This window comes from Tupaia chinensis, unplaced genomic scaffold (genome assembly GCF_000334495.1).
Source record: "Tupaia chinensis unplaced genomic scaffold, TupChi_1.0 Scaffold000185_1, whole genome shotgun sequence".
Taxonomy (NCBI): Eukaryota; Metazoa; Chordata; class Mammalia; order Scandentia; family Tupaiidae; genus Tupaia; species Tupaia belangeri.
Genome location: NW_006159660.1, coordinates 170,043 through 189,748, shown reverse-complemented (window position 1 = coordinate 189,748; position 19,706 = coordinate 170,043). Strand labels below are relative to the sequence as shown.

Genomic DNA, 19,706 nt, shown 5'->3' with positions numbered 1-19,706 from the left:
TATTAGAATACCATCTTAGACATTCCAACTGCAGAAGTTATAATATGATCACAATCACATTTCAACTAATTATTTAAATATAAACTCACACCAACAAGGGGAGTTTGTTGTCTACTTTTGAATCATGCTAATCTTTTAAGTTTCAGCATATGTAACAGAAATATTTATACACAATTATAAATCCATAATATAATGCAAATTAGTTTCCCATTTTAAAAGGCTAGCATGAATTTAAATGCAATTTAGTTGTTATATACCTAAAATAACCCTCATTTTCAACCAAGAAATCTATTCCTAAAACATTTCAATTAAATCCAACTTTTGATTAACCATTTCTTACTAGAACATAGATATTTAATGGAAATCTATGACAAAACAGTTTTTCGGAAAAAAAAAAAACCCTACCATATTGTATTTTTTATAAGTACCGAATTCTCTGCTTTATTTACTTTCCTTTCAGTGATACACATCTCTAATTAGTATGCTTATTATATGCTCAGTGTTTAGTTATTTGCCTCTCTGTTCAGCAACATAAGAGAAACTTACTGGCTTTCATTTTGTTTATAATTGGGACAAAATAGGTAAAATTTCAACATAAGTAATTTTCATCGATAACTATACATCTCGGGATTATTGATAAAAGAATGAAATTTAATGATTATATTTTTCTCTGAATTTTTTATTTTAACCATTATTTCCTCTTTTGGGCCTTTTTTTTCCCCCTCTCATCCTCTCAATTAGATCATACACTTCAAGGTAGACTTGCATGTTCTAAGCTTGGAAAACATCTGTTGTTCTCTATCCCTGCCTGCCTGCCCCTGGCCTACACCTCAAACACCAGCATTTCCCATTCTAAACCAATGCCATCAGACTCATGATGCCCTTTGTAGTAAACAAAGACACAACTAGCTCGTATGTTCAATAAATGCATGGAATTATGAGAGAATGAATGACTAGAAGAAGGCACGTGTCTCTTCTATCCAAGGTCTCTTCTTCCTAGGGAGGGTCTTTTTCACTGGAATCTTTGTAGACTGATTCTTTCATTTCAACTCAAAATTACACCATGTGGCGGTTTCATACCAGACATCATGGCAAGCAGAGGAGACCCAGGGGAGACTCAGATTCCTCCTTGGTTACTGAGAGATCACTAGTCTAGTGACTCGCACTACTGACTCCACAAGTGAGTATCTCAGCCCGGGCCAGAAGTGAAGATGGTGCCATGTTTTGTGCAAGAAGAAGGTGTTTCTAAGCAGGACTGGCTTGGAGTCTCTGTCAAATTGTATGGCCACATCTGCCTCTGTTCCTTCATAGCAGAAACAGGCATGAAAAGCATAAAAACAAATGTTCAAGCATGTATAAAGAAAGCTTCTGAAAAAGGGTTAAGGTAAAGTTTAGCAATGATTCCTACTAAGTGCTCAAACATCCTAAGTCAATTGGTAGGTACTGGAGGAGTTTGGATAGAGAGGAACAAAGTGACAGTGGGTAAAGTGAATTGGTCTTGCCTCCTGTCTTTGGTCCAAATTAGTAAGATAGTAAGGAATTAGAAGCCAACCACGTGGTTTGAGAGTTTCAGTGCTGCACATTTATAGGTTCTGTGTGCAGATCCATGGAGTGGTAGGAAGAAGAGAGGGGGGATTCTTTTTCTGATGCTCCTGAGCAAATCTGCTGACTTTCCCAAAGCTCAGTCCTCTGTAAGGCAAAGGGTTGGATGAGCTGATAAATTAAATTCCCTTTCAACCCTTACAGTAATAGGTGTTTTTTAAAGTTTATTCATTTATGTCTTCCATGAGCAAAAGAGACAGACAGTAACACACACACACACACACACACACACACACAGAGGTAAAAAGCAGCAGACACAGAGATAGGCACCTCCAACAGGGTCTTCAAGCCATAATCCCACCTGAGCCAGCACCAAATCAGAGACATGTACACACCTGTTGTATTCAAGGAGATCTCTGGATGTGAACCTAGAACCTTCCCATGTGAGTCATCTTTGGATCGATACATGTCTGGCCTTTATAGTAACATTTCTTTACATAGACACTAAGAGCTTAATAAAATTTGTAGCATGAGAATAAAGTAAAAATCTTGATTTTATTATTTTAAAGGTTTAGAAAAATATCAACATATGATCTTCATTCCTTCATGCGCTGACAGTATTAATCATAGTTTTCCACTATAAACTTGGTAATTTTCATGTTCCCGGAGCTTTTTTCTGTAGCTTATAAATCCTTAATTATATTGTTGTATGAAGAGATCAAAATGTTTTTAAAATGAAAAAGAAGCAGGGGAACCAGCAGTTAGCGTAATGGCTATGTCACTGGACTCCCACGTAGTCGACCGCGGTTCGTGTCCCGGACCCGGTGGCTTAAAACTCATGCCGGGCGCGTGTGCGTGCGTGCCCAAGATCCCGAGAGGAGAATGGAGGAGAAGGGATTGCGGCGTGACCAGCCCCCCTGGGGGGTGATTTCTCGCTTTCTGTCTCTATGTCTCTCTCTGTCTGTCTGGCGAGCGCACGCGCCCTACAGTGAAAATCTCTCAAAAAAAAAAAAAAAAAAAAAAAAAGAAGCAGTAGCATTAAACAATGAAAGCAAAACCAAAAAAATGTTACTTTGGAAAGTGACTCACAATTCAGACTAATACCTTTTAAAGTAAATGACTAAATATTTACTGTTGGTATGGTTTATGAATACAAAGATTTAACTTTGAATTTAGCAATCAAGTCCATGCCCTATGGAATAATTACTAAGGCATCTCTCTTGGTTAGATTGAACTTGCCAGGGTTATTTTTATACTTATATTTCTCCTTGTGAGTTTGTATGTATTTTCTTTTTACATAACTCCCTTTTTTCATCCTTTATTTAAAAAACAAAAGACTTTTTTCATTTTATGTATACAACGATGTTTAAAGATTTTTCTTTTTTGACTAAAAATGGAAATCCAAAATGTCTTGGAGGAAATAACCAAGGAATACATGGTGGGAATTATCACTTGCAGGTTTTTGTGCAATTTTCTCTGATATCAAATCATCCGAACCATCCACACTTTAAATCTTTCATTCTCTCCTGACACTGTAATATTCTTTAGATGACAAAATGTGATGGTAATGTTTGAGCTAAGGAAAAATGTCTCATTTCTCCCAAAACACCACTTAGAGTATTAGGGATTAGAAAAGTCCAAGTATCAGGAACCAGCAGTTAGTGCAATGACTATGTCGCTGGACTCCCACATAGTTGACTGCGGTTCGCATCCCGGACCTGGTGACTTAGAACTCACGCCGGGCGCGTGTGTGTGCGTGCCCAAGATCCCGAGAGGAGAATGGAGAAGAAGGGACTGCAGCGTGACCATCCCCCCTAGGGGGTGATTTCTCACTTTCTGTCTTTCTGTCTCTGTCTGTCTGGTGAGCATACGCACCCTATAGCGAAAAAAAAAAAAGTGCAAGTATCTTAAATGTCTTTTTTTTTCCACTGTTTTGAGGACAAAAAGCTAAATGTTACTTTGAGGGTTCCTTTTCTTTTTCTTTACAAAATAATGTTTTATTAATTTGATTAGTTCTATAAATTATATAGATTAGGGATATTTAAATATGATAAAGTCATTAATTTAAAATATTTTAAATACTTGTTGAAAATTTTAATTACTTTCAGTAAAAAACTTCTCAAAGCACATTTCGTGACTATAGACCTTTTTAGATGCTATGTTGGAGCTTGAAAATGGGCCGTGGCCAGCACTAAATAAACTTGCCATCTGCTTATTTCTCCCTCATTTCCTGTTCGTGGGATAGATACTTGTGTAGCTAAATAAAGTGGTTGTGTATAACTATTTTTAGCGTGTTGATTTAGTGTACATGCTGAGTCCAAATTAAACACACACATTCACACACACAGGGCACATCACGCTAAAACAACACCCACCTTGTCTTCCAGAACAAGTTTATCCAAAAGAAGCCTCTAAGAAATACTTTGTGGTGTCTGCCATCTGCTGGCACATAGTAGACATACAGGCATTAGCATTTGGGGACCTTTTAATATAGATAAAATCACTGATGAGCCCTTCACTCTCTTTTTAGAGCCTCCTCACTGGACGAAGAAACCTCAGAGCGGCGTGTATAGCACCGGGAGCAGCGGGATCTTGTTATGTGAGGCTGAAGGAGAACCTCAGCCCACGATCAAGTGGCGAGTCAACGGTTCCCCCATTGACAGTAAGTTAGGTAAACCACTGGTAATGTAATGCCGAAGGCCATGGTTTGTGGGACAGTTGACTGTCAGACACTGCCTAGGTCTAGGTTATTTGACTACTGAGATCTGAAACTCATGAATGCACCATAAATAATGTCCATACGTGGTAAGTGTTTATATGAATTATTTATAAAAATCAGGGCTTTCACTTTGGTTTTGTTTTTTGCTATAGGGTGTGTGTACTCCCTGAAGGAGACAGAGAGAGGCAATGAGAGGAAAAGTGAGAAATCGCCCTCTGTGGAGGGATGGCCACACTGCAATCCCTTTTTCTCCATTCTCCTCTTGGGATCCTGGATACATGCATGGCATGAATTTCAAGCTGCCAGATCCAGGGCTTGAACCACAGTTGGCCAAGTGGGAGTACAGTGTCTTACTCAGGTCCTGACTTCCAACCTGTGTTCTCTCCCACCTGTATTCTCACTGTACATATTTCTTCTCAGGGACAGGAAGAACAATTGGCTTTCCTTTTGGGATGCATCCTCTTTCTCATTCAGTTGCTTTTTTAAGACCACACACACACACACACACACACAAAAAAAAAAAAGCCCTGATTTGGGGCCAGTAGGTGGTTTTTTTCTCATTACCACACACAAATTCTATGAGCTTGTAAATTAAACCCCAACATCCTAAACACAAAATTAAGCTACATTTCCTGTCCCTGAGAAGAAATACGTACAGTGAGAATACAGGTGAGAGGGGACCAGGAGTTGGCGTAATGGCTATGTTGCTAGACTCCCATGTAGTCGACCGCAGTTCGAGTCCTGGACCTGGTGGCTTAAACTCATGCCGGGCATATATGCGTGCATGCGCAAGATCTGTAGAGGAGAACGGACAAGAAGAGATTGCGGCGTGGCCACCCCCTGTGGGGGGTGATTTCTCACTTTCTGTCTCTCTGTCTCTCTCTGTTTTTCTGGTGAGTACATGTACTCTATAGCAAAAACCTCTCCAAGAAAGAAAGAAAAAGAATACAGGTGGGAGAGAACACAGGTTAGAAATCAGGACCTTCCTTCAGCCTGAACAATGGCACCTACTTACGATTTGCCTTTTATAGGTACCTGTTCTGACTACCCTGTGGTCATGTTTGTCTCCATGATTTAAAAATCCACAGGGATAAGAAGATGTGTCAAGACTGAACCTATATCTTGTTACCCAGCTCCTTGCCTGTTCTAGTACCCATTGTCCACTCGGCTCTGAGCAGTCTGCAGTGGTCTTGGTATGGAGACAGGGATAGAACAGGGCTGAGGCCTACCCTCCTTACTCCTTTATGCTCCACTACAAAATTCCAAACATTTCCCCAATTTTCAATTCCATCCTCACACCCAGGTCAGGCAGGAGGATAGAACATATCGGATGTGTCCGTTGATCAGCTCTATTGAGAGTGGGTGCAATACTGAGACATCTGTATGTCACTTCCATTCATTCGTTTGCCCTGAGACCAACACATTTCAGGTGGGTCCATAGACCTAGGGTCCTGTCTAGGCTGTGCACAGCTGTATGATCTTGAGATGTTTATAAACTGTCCCCAAACTCAAGTTTTTTAATCTGCAAAACAGAGATAATGGTAATTGGCTGTGACTGAAGGAGATAAATACGGTCAGTCATGTACAGTGGGGATTTTTCTGTAGAGCACTGTGGTCGTTTATAAACTCTGGAGCCAGGCTGCCTGTACTTGCATGCAGGCTCTACCATTTCTAGCCGCATGACTGGAAATTGTATGACCCTCTTAAAACCTGTTTCCTCTTAAGTAAAATAGGGATAAAAATAGCAGTGGCTCCCAAGGTTGTCCTGAGCTAAAGGAAACACATATGGAGAAAGCTTAGCCCAAGGACTACTGCAGAAGCACCACATGGAGTACTGCATACATGTTATTACTATGGTTTCCACATAGCAAACACTGAGAAATTCTTAACCCTCATAAATATTGTCAATTTTTAGACTGTGTCCTCATCTCTTTAGAGAACAGAATAAGAAATGAAAAAAGACTATTTAGGTAGATCAGAGTTAAATGAGACTGTTTTGTTTTTTTAGAGTGTTAAGATGACTAAAATGAGAAATACACAGTCTCTGGAACATAAAACCATAACACTTTATATTTGAATGGTGCTTGGCAGTTTATGATTTGAAATGCACAAGTTACTTGGAATCCCTAAGAAAAACTCATCAAGGAGGTGCTGTTACTCCTATTTGACGGATTCATTCAGTCAGCACTATTTACTGAACACTTCCTACATGCCAGCCATTGAGTTTACTGCTTGGGAGAGCAGTGAGTGAAATGGACAGAAGCCCTGCTCTGCCCCAGGTAATGTTCCAGTGGGGAGAGTTAGACAAATAAGCACCCGAGTGTGTACTACAGTGTGGTAAAGTAGAATTTTGCTGTGTAAAGGGAAGAAGGTAACAGAGTTTCAGGATCTAAGATTGCTGTTTTATTTTAAGATGATAATAGTAAGGCCCCCATGATAGTTTTCCTTCTTCCCATCCCTTCTTTTCCCTTCTTTCTCTCTTTCTCTTTTTTCTTTCCTTTCTTTTTTCTACAAGCAAGAAAAACAAGAGTCAGATACCCCAACACAGTCTTCATTCTGCCATATACCTGCCAGCCTCAGCCAGCTCTGGATCATGGGCATGCCATGTGCCCTGGCATGTTTCAGAAGCTCTTTGGAGACCCACAGATGGTGTAATGGTTATGTCACAGGACTCCCATACAGTTGACTGTGGTTCAAATCCCTGACCTGGCGGGTTAATACTCTCACTGGGTGCATGTGCAGGCATGCCCAAAATCTGGAGAGAAAAATCAAGAAGGGATTGTGGCATGGCCATCCCCTCAGGGGGTGATTTTTCACTTTATGTCTCTCTGTCTCTGTCTCTCTTGGAAGTGTCTATGACCTATAGCAAAAATCTCTCTCTCTAAAAATAAGAAAAGAAAGGAAGCTCTCTGGATGGGAACCTGGGCAGCCTCACAAAGTGTCATGTTTTACCACGGTGCCACTATGCAGCTCCAGAGGTTACTTTTGAATAGAGACCCAAAAGAGATGAGGAAGTCAGTCATGCAGATAACTGTGCATGAGCTTTGCATATGGAGAAGTCAGTGAGCACAGAGTCCTCAGAAGTGTTTGGAACATTAAGGAAGAGAAAGGAGGATAGTGAGGAGGGGGCAGTGCTGGGTGACAAGGTCAGTCAGGATGTGAAGCGACTGGAGCATAGGAGATGGCAAAAGCCCAAGGGAGGTCTTGGAAATATATTGAGAATAATGTGGGTGATTCTTGAAAGATTTTGAGCAGAAGAGTGATGACCCGATTTACATTTTTTTAAGAAAGAATGATTTATTTAATTCTACTTATTATAGAATTAAGGACTGAGTCTCTGACCAGTTTCTTTACTCTTAGATCCACACCTTGAGTTCTAAGTCTTTAGAGTTGACCTCATCATCCTCTTTAGTTCTCTTTGTATCATCTGCCCTGTGGTCAGCTCTGGATCAATATAACATTATAAAAAGAAGAAATGACACAACAGTTCAAATAGGGAAGAGAGCTCAAACAGGGCACATGAGCTTACCAGAGAGACACAGTGAGAGAGAGAGAGAGAGAGAGAGAGAGAGCGCGAGCAAGCCACCAGGTCTGGGAATCAAACTGCGGTTGATCATCTGGGAGCCCAGTACCTTAACCATCATGCCACCTCCTGGCACCCTGATCTACATTTTTAAAAAATAATTGTTTATTTAATTTTGCTTGTTATTATTATTTTTAAATTTGATCAGAAAGACAGAGAAAGGAAAAGTGAGAAAGAAAGCTACCAGGTCCAGGACTCAAAATGCGATCGGTTATATGGGAGTCCACTGTTTTAACCACCATACCACCTGCCAACCTTCTCATCTACATTTTTTTTAAGAATTATTTTATTTAACTTTATTTATTTATTTATTTAAATTTGACCAGAGAGGGACAGAGTGAAAGAGAGAGAGAGAGAGAAAGTGAGAGAGCAAGCCACCAGGTCCAGGACCTGAACCACAGCAGTTGGCTGTGTGGGAGTCCAGTGCCCTTAACCACCACGATATCTACGGGCAGTTCCTGATCTACATTTTTAACAAGGGTTTTCCTGGCCTCTTCAAGGAAACTTCACCTGTTTGATTTCCAGTTGTCACTGGGCCCAGGGCTAGACTGGCAGTAGTAACGACTAAATGCTGGAATTATTCCCAAAGTATAGCCTACAGGTTTGTTAACACAGGAGGAGGACAAGACTGAAAATCAACTTATACAAGATACCACAGCCAAGTAACGGTAGACCTAGAGCCAAAGCCATAACTTTGGGATCCAAGTTTTGTGTTCTTTGCACAGCTCTTGATCATAGCTCTCCTTTATTTCTTGTGAACAGGTAATAAATATTCATGGATTGGGTTGTTTGATGGCAGTGAACTGACTAAAGGTTTTAAAATCTCTTTAAGCCTAGAGTTTTAGGATTTACATCTTCTTTATTTGTATTATTTAAAAATTAAATGAAAATGATTGCTATTATTGATTATGCACAGCCCTAGCCTTTTCCACATGCTCTGCATACAATATTCCTGAGCCTCAAAATAGCCCTGAAATATAGATTTTATTCTATTCCAGTTTACAGACATGCCATCTGGGTTCAGAGAGGTTCAAGGATACAACCCAAGTAAATTTAGAACTAAAAATGGAAACCAGAAGTGGTTAAGTTCAGGGTTGAAGTTTTCTCCCTATATTGTATCATTTCTATTGACCTGACCAAAGACAAAACAGACAGACAATTCTTGTATTGTTTAGGACTAGTGTGTTTTGTTTGACATTATAAGGAAATTAGCTTTCTTGAACTCTAGGAGTTTCTGTTAGCTTTGCCAGTATGCAACAATACTCTGCAAATTCCACATAAATCCCAGATGGCAGATTTGAGAAAGGTTTATTTGCTTTTCGTTTTAAATGTGTAGCTGTAGTCTCATTTCTTGCTTTTATAATGCTATATTGATTCAGAGCTGACCACAGGGCAGATGATAAAAGAGATCTAAAGACGATAAGGAGGTCATCTTTCAAGGTTTAGAACTCAAGGTGTGGGTCTAGAAGTGAAGAATCTGGTCAGAGATTCAGTCCTCAATGTTTGTTAAGAGTTCAGCCTTGGGACCAGCAGATGGCATAATGGTTACATTGCTGGACTCCCACATAGTCAACCACAGTTTGAGTCCCAGATCCAGTGGCATAAAACACACCAAATGCGTGTGTGTATGCCCAAAATGCCAAGAGGGGAATGAAAGAGAAGGGATTGCAGTGTGGCCAGCTCTCCTGAGGGTGTGTGTGTGTGTGTGTGTGTGTGTGTGTGTGTGTGTGATTTCTCACTTTCTGTCTCTGTCTCTTCAGTGAGCACATGTGCCCTATAAAAACAATCTCTCTTAAAAAAGAAAAAAAAAAGATTTCAGCCTTAAAGACCTTGGAAGATCTACTCATCTCGCTAATTCTCAAAAAATAAGTGATAAACTATCCAGTGGGATTGTGTTAGTTTCCTCTTGTTAAAACAAATTATCACAAACTTAATGGCTTAACACATTACAGATTTATTCTTTTGCAATTCTGTGGGTTAGACATTCCATGTGGGTCTAACTGAGATTAAAAGCAATGTGTCAGCAGTACTGTGTTCATGACTGGAGGCTCTTGAGTACAATTCCTTTCCTTCCCTACCCCATTCTAGCAGCTAGATGTGCCCATATTCTCTGGCCCATGGTTTCCTTCTTCCATTTGTAAGGTTGGCAGCATTGCAGTCCTCTGACCTCTCTTCCCAAAGCACATCTCTCTCTGTCCCCAGCCAGAAAAGGCTTTCTGATTTTAGGGAGACTGGATCAAGCCCACCTGGATTATCCAAGATAATTTCTCTACCTCAAGGTCCTTAACCTTAAGCACATTTGTGAAGTTCTCTTATCCATGTTAGGTAACATATTTACAGATCCTAGGAATTCGATGGTGGACATCCTTCAGAGCTATTGTTCTCACTGCTTATAGGGGCCTTTCAGAAAATGCCACTCAAGGTGGCATTTTTCAGTCACTCCAGTGATTATTATCTGACCGTCTTCTCTGTGACAGCTCTTCTTTTGGCTCTGAGGGCACACAACACAACCACAAAGATAAGGTGCTACTCTTACGAAGTTTACAGTCAAGTGAAGAAATTTTATCTAGTTGTGATTCCCGGGACAAAAAGATGTATGAGAAAAGTCTTTTATTTTAATATGTAAAAATAGTTACTGCATTATTGAATGTTTTCTATAACCTGAAACTTAGTGCAGTCACTATTTTTGATAATGGATATGCAATCAGAAAAATAAAAAATCAGTGGCTAGTAATCCTGTAATGTCATTTGTACTAAGAATATTTACATCTTTGCCTCTCACTGGGCATATCGAACTACTGTGCTTCCCTTTCCCCTGCTCTTTCATAGTATCATAGCAAGGGCGTGGGATTTGGAGTCAGCAATGTGGCCTAGCACTGTAGGATGTGTCATTTCATCTTCTCTGACAATCAGTCCTCTAGCCTCTAAAATGGCCATGTAAATACATACCCCTTACAGCCTGAGAAGAGTCAATACAATAATGTATATTCCACATCCACAAGAATTCTTTGCCCTTTCATCGATATACCAAACATGTTGGCTATCCTCATTTCCAAATGGTATTTCCAGAATTATATGTGTATGTAGATCAGAGTAGAGCAAGTTGCATGGCCAACAAGTAGAAAACCTGGGTCTTGCTTTCAAGAAAGATTTAGTAATACTAGGAAAATGAAATAGATGGACTATGAATCTGAAGTAATTAATCAGGGACACAAGACACATTGAATGAATGGTGTAGATCAAAACATTGCAGAAACCCAGAGAAATGAGATAGGAGGAAAAGTGTAAGGGGAAAAATAGCAGCCAATATTGGTGAATTTGGGGGATCATGTTTTGTTGACCTTATGTTGATCTGGGCTGGGTGCATCAGCATCTATATTCAGAAGAGTCAACTCTTTGTGAGACATGAATGCCAAACAGATGCTCTGGAATCTTATTTATATAGATGGGTATGTACAATCGATGTGCTCTAAATCAACAGATATTTTGGCAATCGATATTATATTCAAGAAAGATTAAAAATGCAAAAGTGTATGGAAATAAAAATCCATGGCTGAGGGGAAGAAAGTTCAAAGAGTGAGTTTCCGTGAACTATAATCCACCCTAAACTGGCCTTAAAATATAAATACTGTGTGACACGTTTAATAAATGGTGTATAAATATTTTATGTCCTATTCTTTATCAAACTGACATTCTTTAATCTCTTTCAGATCATCCCTTCGCTGGTGATGTTGTCTTCCCCAGGGAAATCAGTTTTACCAACCTGCAACCGAATCATACTGCTGTGTATCAATGCGAAGCCTCGAACGTCCACGGAACTATACTTGCCAATGCCAATATTGACGTCGTAGGTGAGCCTACCTGAGGGCTAACCTCACCTGCCATCTTCTGAAAGAAAATGGTCGAGGTCCTGATTGCAAGAACTAATCTGATTCTTGGCACATAAAACATGGAGAAAAAGTAATCAAAGCTCCTTTCACCATACCTTGGGGCTTTAGACTTCATACTGAAATTATAGTTTCAAAAACGTATTGGATGTTGATACTTTTCTAATTCAAGTATCTGTACAGTAATAGTCCATTGTCTTCCATTCTCATTAAAGTAGCTAAGAGACAGAAAAATTGAATTGCCACACATTTCTTTTATGAAAGCTTAAAACCGCTCTCACGTTATTTTCAAATAGATGTTCGTCCATTGATACAGACGGAAGATGAAGAAAATTATGCCACAGTGCTGGGATATAGTGCTTTCCTGCATTGCGAGTACTTCGCTTCGCCCGAGGCAATTGTGTCCTGGTAAGCAAGCCTATGGTTTTCCTAAGAGAATGTCAGTTGTAAATTTCTCCTTGCTTCTTCATTCATCATCTGACAGGCTGCATCATGTCCATGTTGGTATTTATTCCCAGTGCTTCTGAGAAATAAGGTAGCAGATTTAATTACCTTTCCCGAAAACATTGGCTAGGTTTCTAGGATTTTCTCACTTGGGGAAATATAGAGAGCCATTTATATTTATAAAGGAAAGCAAAGAACTGAAGTGATTACTAAGACAGTTTTTAAAAGTAGAATTGGTTTTCAGCATGGGGCTATCTCGGAGTCCTATTTTACTTTACTGTTGTTGTTTGGGGTTGGTCTGAATATTGGGTCATCTGAAAAGTCATGACATATTTTTGCATAGAAAAATGCATCATGACTTTTCCAACAACCCAGTAAATATCTAGGCCTGGATTTAATTCTACACACATATGCCTAGGACTTTTCCAACATTCCTTCTGACTTCAATTTCAATATATGAATAATAGATGTCTTAAGTTTAAACCCATTGTACCCTATTAAGTTACTTTACTGAAAAATCTTCATTAAACTGTTCTTAAATAATTTTGCAGTTCCACAAAACCTGGATCATACAAGTGTAGGGTTATATCTTATCTACATTTAAAATTCATATTGTTTTTATTATGGATTTTTTGTATTATTTTTGGTTTTAAAAATACTGAAAATATTATTAAACTTCAGTACTGAGCTATCTGGCACCCCCTTAAATTTTGCAAATAAGGCAGACCCCTCACTCTCCTCACCCTTGTCCCCACCTATAAAATCCTACGTGATCAGCACTTGCAGTTTATCCTCTGGATGTTTTAGCTCAGGCAGTCACTTACGGTGACACACACAGGGCAAATCAAGCTGTGGCAGCAAATGCTTGGAAAATTGATGAAAATAGGAGAAAATGACCATGGGGTTGATAGGGTAAGTGTGATCCGTGTCCACGGACAGGAAGGACTTCCTGGCTTCCAATATTTCTGAACGACCAATGTTCTCCCAGGACGGCAGGAGGCTAGAGAGGTTCATTATCTCTTTCAATTACTCGCTTTCCCATTTAGTACCCTGGAGCAATCCTTTGCTCAGAGCTCACCATCAATAAGCCAGAAAATATTTATTAGGTTCTGAAGACAGATGCAAAACAGAGCTGATAGCTATGAGAAATAAGCAACAGCATAGAGCGTGGAGTTGGAATTCCTCTAGCCACCATCTATTTGGGTAGATGAGATACATGTCCATGACCCAGTTGGTGAAAAAAGTAAAATCCAGTGACACATTTCATAAGGTCGACTAAGCTCCCCAAGAAAGGACTAGCCTGAATGGCATCAGTAACTAGTATCAAAAAGAGTATGAATTTTGTCACTCCCTAAAGTACTTTATGCTTCCTATGTCCATAGGCAGAAGGTGGATGAGGCGAAACCCCTTGAAGGCAGGCGATATCATATCCATGGCAACGGCACATTACAGATCAACAGAACCACCGAAGAAGATGCTGGGTCCTACTCTTGCTGGGTAGAAAATGCTATAGGAAAAACTGCAGTCACAGCCAATTTGGATATTAGAAGTATTTTTATTTCAATGTTATTTTGCATGAATTTTCAAATGGGTTCAGTCTGTCTTCATTTTCTCAAATGAAATAATACCATTTAAGTTTGAACACATGTTAAAGTTCTTTTAGGCCATTTTACAAAATTAGGTTGTATTTTATCTGAACGACCATTAGTAAGCTTTAGGGTATGCCAGTGATGCATACATAGCTTTATACGATCTTAAGAGAGATCTAGGTGTCTTTAATGATAAATTACTAGCACTATTTAAAAATCACCTATTTTGTTATATTTCTGTCTTTGATATTTTACATCAAAAGATAACTTAAGGTAATGTTACTATTGGATTATTGGAAAAGTCATGACATTTTCTCTATGCTTTTCCATGCAAAGATGCATCATGACTTTTCCAAAAACCCAAGAGTAATCAAATCTTTAAGCTAAAAATTTCACAAACTCATAAACATTCAACCTTATAAAGACTAAGGCCTGATGAAATGGGAAGTTGTTTTTGATTCTCTTTTTGAACTGGAAACAACTTTAGGTTCTTAATCCTCTGGATAAAGTCCTGGGGCTTATTCATTGTTTCTTTGATTTCACTGATATTTTTATCTTAATATTTCCTAAAAAATCCTCAGAAAAATACAAATAAAGGACCAGCAGTTAACATAATGGCTATGTCGCTGGACTCCCATGTAGTCGATCATGGTTCGCGTCCCGGACCCGGTGGCTTAAAACTCAAGCCGGGCGCGTGCGCGTGCGTGCCCAAGATCCCGAGAGGAAGATGAAGAAGGGACTGCGGCATGGCCATCCCCCCTGGGGGGTGATTTCTTGCTTTCTGTCTCTCTGTCCCTCTATCTGGCAAGTGCATGCACCTTATAGCAAATAAATAAATAAATAAATAAATAAATAAATAAATAAATAAATAAGAAAAATACAAAGAACAGAAAGGTCCAGTAGTGATAGCAGGGAAAATTTGTGTTTTTCTGTGTCATGTCAACATGATGGCCTGCTACCTGCCTCTACATAAAAAGGGATACTTACGTGTTTAGTCATCTGATATCTTGGCACTTCTCTATCTCCTCATACACATTCTTCCTTCTTTTCTTACTGCATTCTTTCCTTCCTTTTTTTCTGTCATATCTTTTTATGACTTTAGATATTTGGTTTTGTATTTGTTTTGTTTTGTCATGTAAGTTATCCAATGTACCAACTCCTTAGACTACATTTTTAAACTATACAGTTATTATTCTATGTCTAATCTATAATGTCTTTCTGCATTTTCAAGTGTCATGTATAATTTTCAAGATGTTCTATGAAGTCAATGAGGGTGATTGTTTTTATAGTTTAAAAAGTCACTCAATGTGTCAAAGTTAAGTGACTTTGCCAGGTTCATTGTCCAAGAGAGTGAAGCTTAAAATGCAAATGAACCTTAGCATTCCTGTTGCCTGACATGGTGCTTGGCTCGAAGTGGACTTTGAGACTGCTGGTGGCCAGAGAGATGATAAATTCATGACCTTTCAGTATGTTCTAATATCTATTTTACATGTAAGGAGTAAATACAAGTCATATCAATGAAGAATTAGGGACATAATTTTTGCGTATAAAAATAATGTTGAAAGTGGAGTTGAATAAAATGTTAAATGGTACAATGATTAAAAGCATGAGATTCAGTCTCAGAATTGGATTCAAATCCTGGTTTAACACCTAGCCAGTTAGGAAACCTTAATATCACCACTTAGTTTTAGTTTAGCCTTAAGTTATCTCCTCTGAAGGTAGCACTATTAACATTCATTGAATCCTTATAACTATATATAAAATGTCTCAATGAGTGTGAACTCCTTAGCAGAGTAAATAGAGGTAATGTTTATTGAGTGGTATCTATTATTGTTATTAAGTGACTTTATGACTGTAAGAATTAGGAGGAGGATGTTTAATAGTTCACGTAAAATTCATTCAGGGTAATAATCTCTCAGTTTTGTGGTTGGGGTATCACATAATGAATTGTATTAATACTTATAGTTTTTAATTAGGCCCTAGAGGAGCATATAGATAGTGACTATGACACTGTAGTTGTGGGATTGGAGCAGCTCAATCCTCTTTAGTCTTTTAGAGGGTTCCCATGTGTCAAGTGCCACATTAAAAGTCTATCTACCTTTGGGGGCAGCAGGTGGCCTATTGGTTAAGGTGCTGGACTCCCACATGGCTGACCATGGTTCAAGTCCTGGACCTGGTGGCTTGAAACTCACAGCAAATACATGTACATGTGTGCCCAAAATCTCAAGAGGAGAATGGAGAAAGGATTTCTGTGCAGCCATCCCACTGGGGGGAGGGTGATATTTTTCACTTTCTCTCCCTGTCTCTAGGTCTCCAATGAGTGCACACACCTTACAACACACACACACACACACACACACACACACACACACACACACAAAACATATACCTACCTTTAATATAGCCTTAAAGGGTAATAACTGTATACTTTGAAATGATCATAATGAAGCAAACTTTTCCAGGACAGCTATAGCACTAAACTTTGAGCTTCATGTTGTAGATACTACTAATTCATTTTTATTTTAAACTATTACTCGTTGAATAAGAAATTCAACCAATAGGTGTTTAGTGTCTACTGTGTACATACAGACTTCTGGGTCTTGAGGATCTGCTGTGTAACAAAACAGGAACAGATCCTACCCACATGGGACTCACTAATTTCACATCTCATGTTAATAGGTCATCTATGCATGGGCTTTACCGTTGAATTTCAGGTTTAGGAATTAATAATAAACATGATAATAGGAAATCAACAAATTTTCATTTTTCTTTGAATACGTATTTAGAAGCACTAGTAGGAGAAACTGTATTATTAAAACTATAGAATTATATTAACTTCCAGAGACATTGTTTACATACACTTCACTTATTCCTTTTGTTGAAGAAGTAGTAAGGGAAATTATTGAACTATTAATTGATACTTCCACACAAATTTTGTCAGATGCCCAGGCCTGAATGGAAAGAAAAGTGTAAATATGTGATGTTAGAAAATCACCATGGGAGAAACATTGCATGAAGATTTAAATATTATGTTGACAGTTTTGTTGATTACAATGCAGGCATTTGATAACAAAGTAAATAGTACTCTGTAGTTCTAATTAACATTCTCGTTTGGTAAAAACAGATGCTACGGAACTAAGAGTTTCTCCTAAGAATCCACGTGTCCCTAAGTCACACATGCTTGAGTTACATTGTGAGAGCAAGTGCGATTCCCATTTGAAACACAGTTTGAAGTTATCCTGGAGTAAAGATGGAGAAGCATTTGAAATCAATGGCACAGAAGATGGCAGGTGGGTAAACTCTTATGTCATTTCTTGGGGATTAACACCTCCCTTTGGAAAAAACAGTTCAAAAAGAATTCACACCAAGTTAAAATACGATGTGTTTAATGCTTAATGTGTTTTTGTCTTCAAGTCACTTCACTTTTCTATCATGTGTTTATCTTTCTTTTTTAAAAATTTCTTTCCTCTATGAGACAGAGAAGGAGAGAGTGAAACGGGCACCCCCACCAGAGCCCTTACACTGTGACCTACCCCCACCTCGCCTGGTCCCAGATCATGGCATGTGGGTGCTCAGTGTTTTCAAGGATGTCTCTGTTCATGAATGTGGGACCCTGTTGTGTAGATCATCCTCACAAAGTGTTGTGCTACCAATGTACTATTATCCAGCCTCTATCTTCTTTTGGGGGGCTGTTGACTTTTCATGTTGTGTAACACTCTGTTAGCACATGACACAGAAACCACTCTAGGTAATGGAGGATGTTATTGCCTGGGCTTGGGTGCACAGAAAGAAAGACCAGAGAGCTGGGCACAGAGGGACTGTAAATTAATGTTTGGGGTTCTTAATCAGATGGCACTGCAGCTGTGATCCTGCTGTCTGGAAAGTACAATTGTCTTCACACCCATCTCACCCTGCGGGTGCTAATGTGAACCAGCTACTGCCCAGTCTCATGCCAGTCAGACCTACTATCTGCTCACACTGCCTCAGTGAAAATAGTGCCCATCCCCCTTCCTCCAATTCTCACGTGAAACCATCTTATTAGCAGAACCTACATCATGTCTGAATTCTTCCTATAAAGTATTGGCAAGCATATTTTTTCAGTCTTCCAGTTTTTGTATAGGAAATACATAAAAATATAGAAGACTATGGAAAAACATGTACTAGAGGCTGAATAGCAGTAGACAGTGTTATGTACATCACCGAGAGAAATGAATTAATATTTACGGCATGGCTACTCTGTCTTTTGAAAATACAGAGGTCAGTTTTGCTCTCTCTTGTATTGTTACAAAGCAAGAATTGAAAGCTGACTAGGTTCGAGTCAAATTTCATTGCTCATCACTCTGAAAAAAAAAATAAATCCGAGTGTCCTTAGATAGGACACACTCTCCTTAGGTGAGATGGCAGTGTTATCATGATTCAGAGCATGGACTCTGGCAAAATGAGATATAATGTTCAGTGTTGAAGAAGATGAATACGTCAATATCCGTGACTTGGTAATTACGTTCTGTATACATGCTGTGAGAAACTGTCCTCACCCCCCCACCCGCCCACGCACACACACAAATGAATAAATTGAAAGGAAACAAACAAAAATATTTTTAAAAAGAGAGAGAGAGAGCATGAGCTCAGGAGCTTAAATGGCTCAGGTTCAAATCCTAGCTCTGTAACTTACTGGGTTTATTCTATTAGACAAGTCACTTAATGTCTCTGTGCCTTATTTTTATATTCTATAACATAGATGGATTTTAAAAAATTTAAAAGGGGACTTCATCTTCAGGTTATTGTGACTAATGTACCAACCCCTTAAAAATTACTAAGTACACAGCCCACTTTGGCTTTGGTGACCGGTCCTACTCATTTCTCCAGTTTACAAGGACTCTTTAAAAGGTTCATGAAAAATGTGAATTATGAAAAAGTTATGGATAGATTTAAAAACTTTTAGCATCAAAATAGACTTATATGCTAAATGCATTTTTTCACAAATTTTTTTTTTTGGTGGGGGGTAGGTTTTTGCTATGGGGTACATAAGATCACCAGAAAGATAGAAAGAAACAGACAGAAAGTGATAAATCACTACTCTGGGTGGGGAGACAGAAAGTGAGAAATCACCTACTCAGGGGAGATGGTCACACCACAATCCCTTCTCCTCTATTCTCCTCTTGGGATCTTGGGCATGCATGCACATGTGCCCAGCATGAGTTTAAGTCACCAGGTCCAGGACTCAAACAGTGGTTGGCTACATGGGAGTCTAGAGACATAGCCATTATGCCAACTGCTGGTACCGTCCACTTCAAACTTTTTTTTGGGGGGGAGAGATTTTCACTGTAGGGTGCGTGCGCTCGCCAGACAGACAGAGAGAGACATAGAGACAGAAAGTGAGAAATCACTCCCCAGGGGGGATGGTCACACCGCAATCCCTTCTCCTCCATTCTCCTCTTGGGATCTTGGGCACGTACGCACACGCGCCCGGCATGAGTTTTAAGCCACTGGGTCCAGGACGTGAACCGCGGTTGACTACGTGGGAGTCCAGCGACATAGCCATTACGCTAACTGCTGGTTCCCCACTTCAAACTTTTTGAAGTCCTTTGTATTTGTCTCATTTCTGTGACTTGCTTGGCTCCTATTGGTATATATGCATATGACACTTCTATGCAAAGGTATTAAGCTCAGCCTTGATAGTTAATATACTCCGCCTCTCCCTCCCATACATATAAAGGTTTGTGGAAAGGCTGTATATGTGTTAATATAGTCCTTCCCCTCCTTGTCATACATATAGAGGTTTGTGGAAAGACAGTGTGTAGATTGCAGCCACTTGTCATTGAAACAAGAGATTAATTATACATACCTAAAAGGCTACACTTTGCAGCAGAGATCCTCAGCCTCAAGTTGAGTGTCAGTTCCTGTTTGTCAGTTGCTCAAATCTGCCCATGTTCTTCCTCTTT

General features: G+C 39.3%; 1 protein-coding gene across 1 annotated transcript in view; it reads left to right on the top strand.

Moving 5' to 3' along the window:
• Nucleotides 1–19,706, top strand: part of CHL1 (cell adhesion molecule L1 like) — a 250,099-nt gene that overhangs the window by 193,054 nt on the left and 37,339 nt on the right. The window contains 5 exon segments of the mRNA XM_014587141.2: nucleotides 4,073–4,204; nucleotides 11,555–11,695; nucleotides 12,028–12,139; nucleotides 13,558–13,724; nucleotides 16,889–17,054. Of these exon segments, the coding sequence (XP_014442627.1) occupies nucleotides 4,073–4,204; nucleotides 11,555–11,695; nucleotides 12,028–12,139; nucleotides 13,558–13,724; nucleotides 16,889–17,054 (718 nt within the window).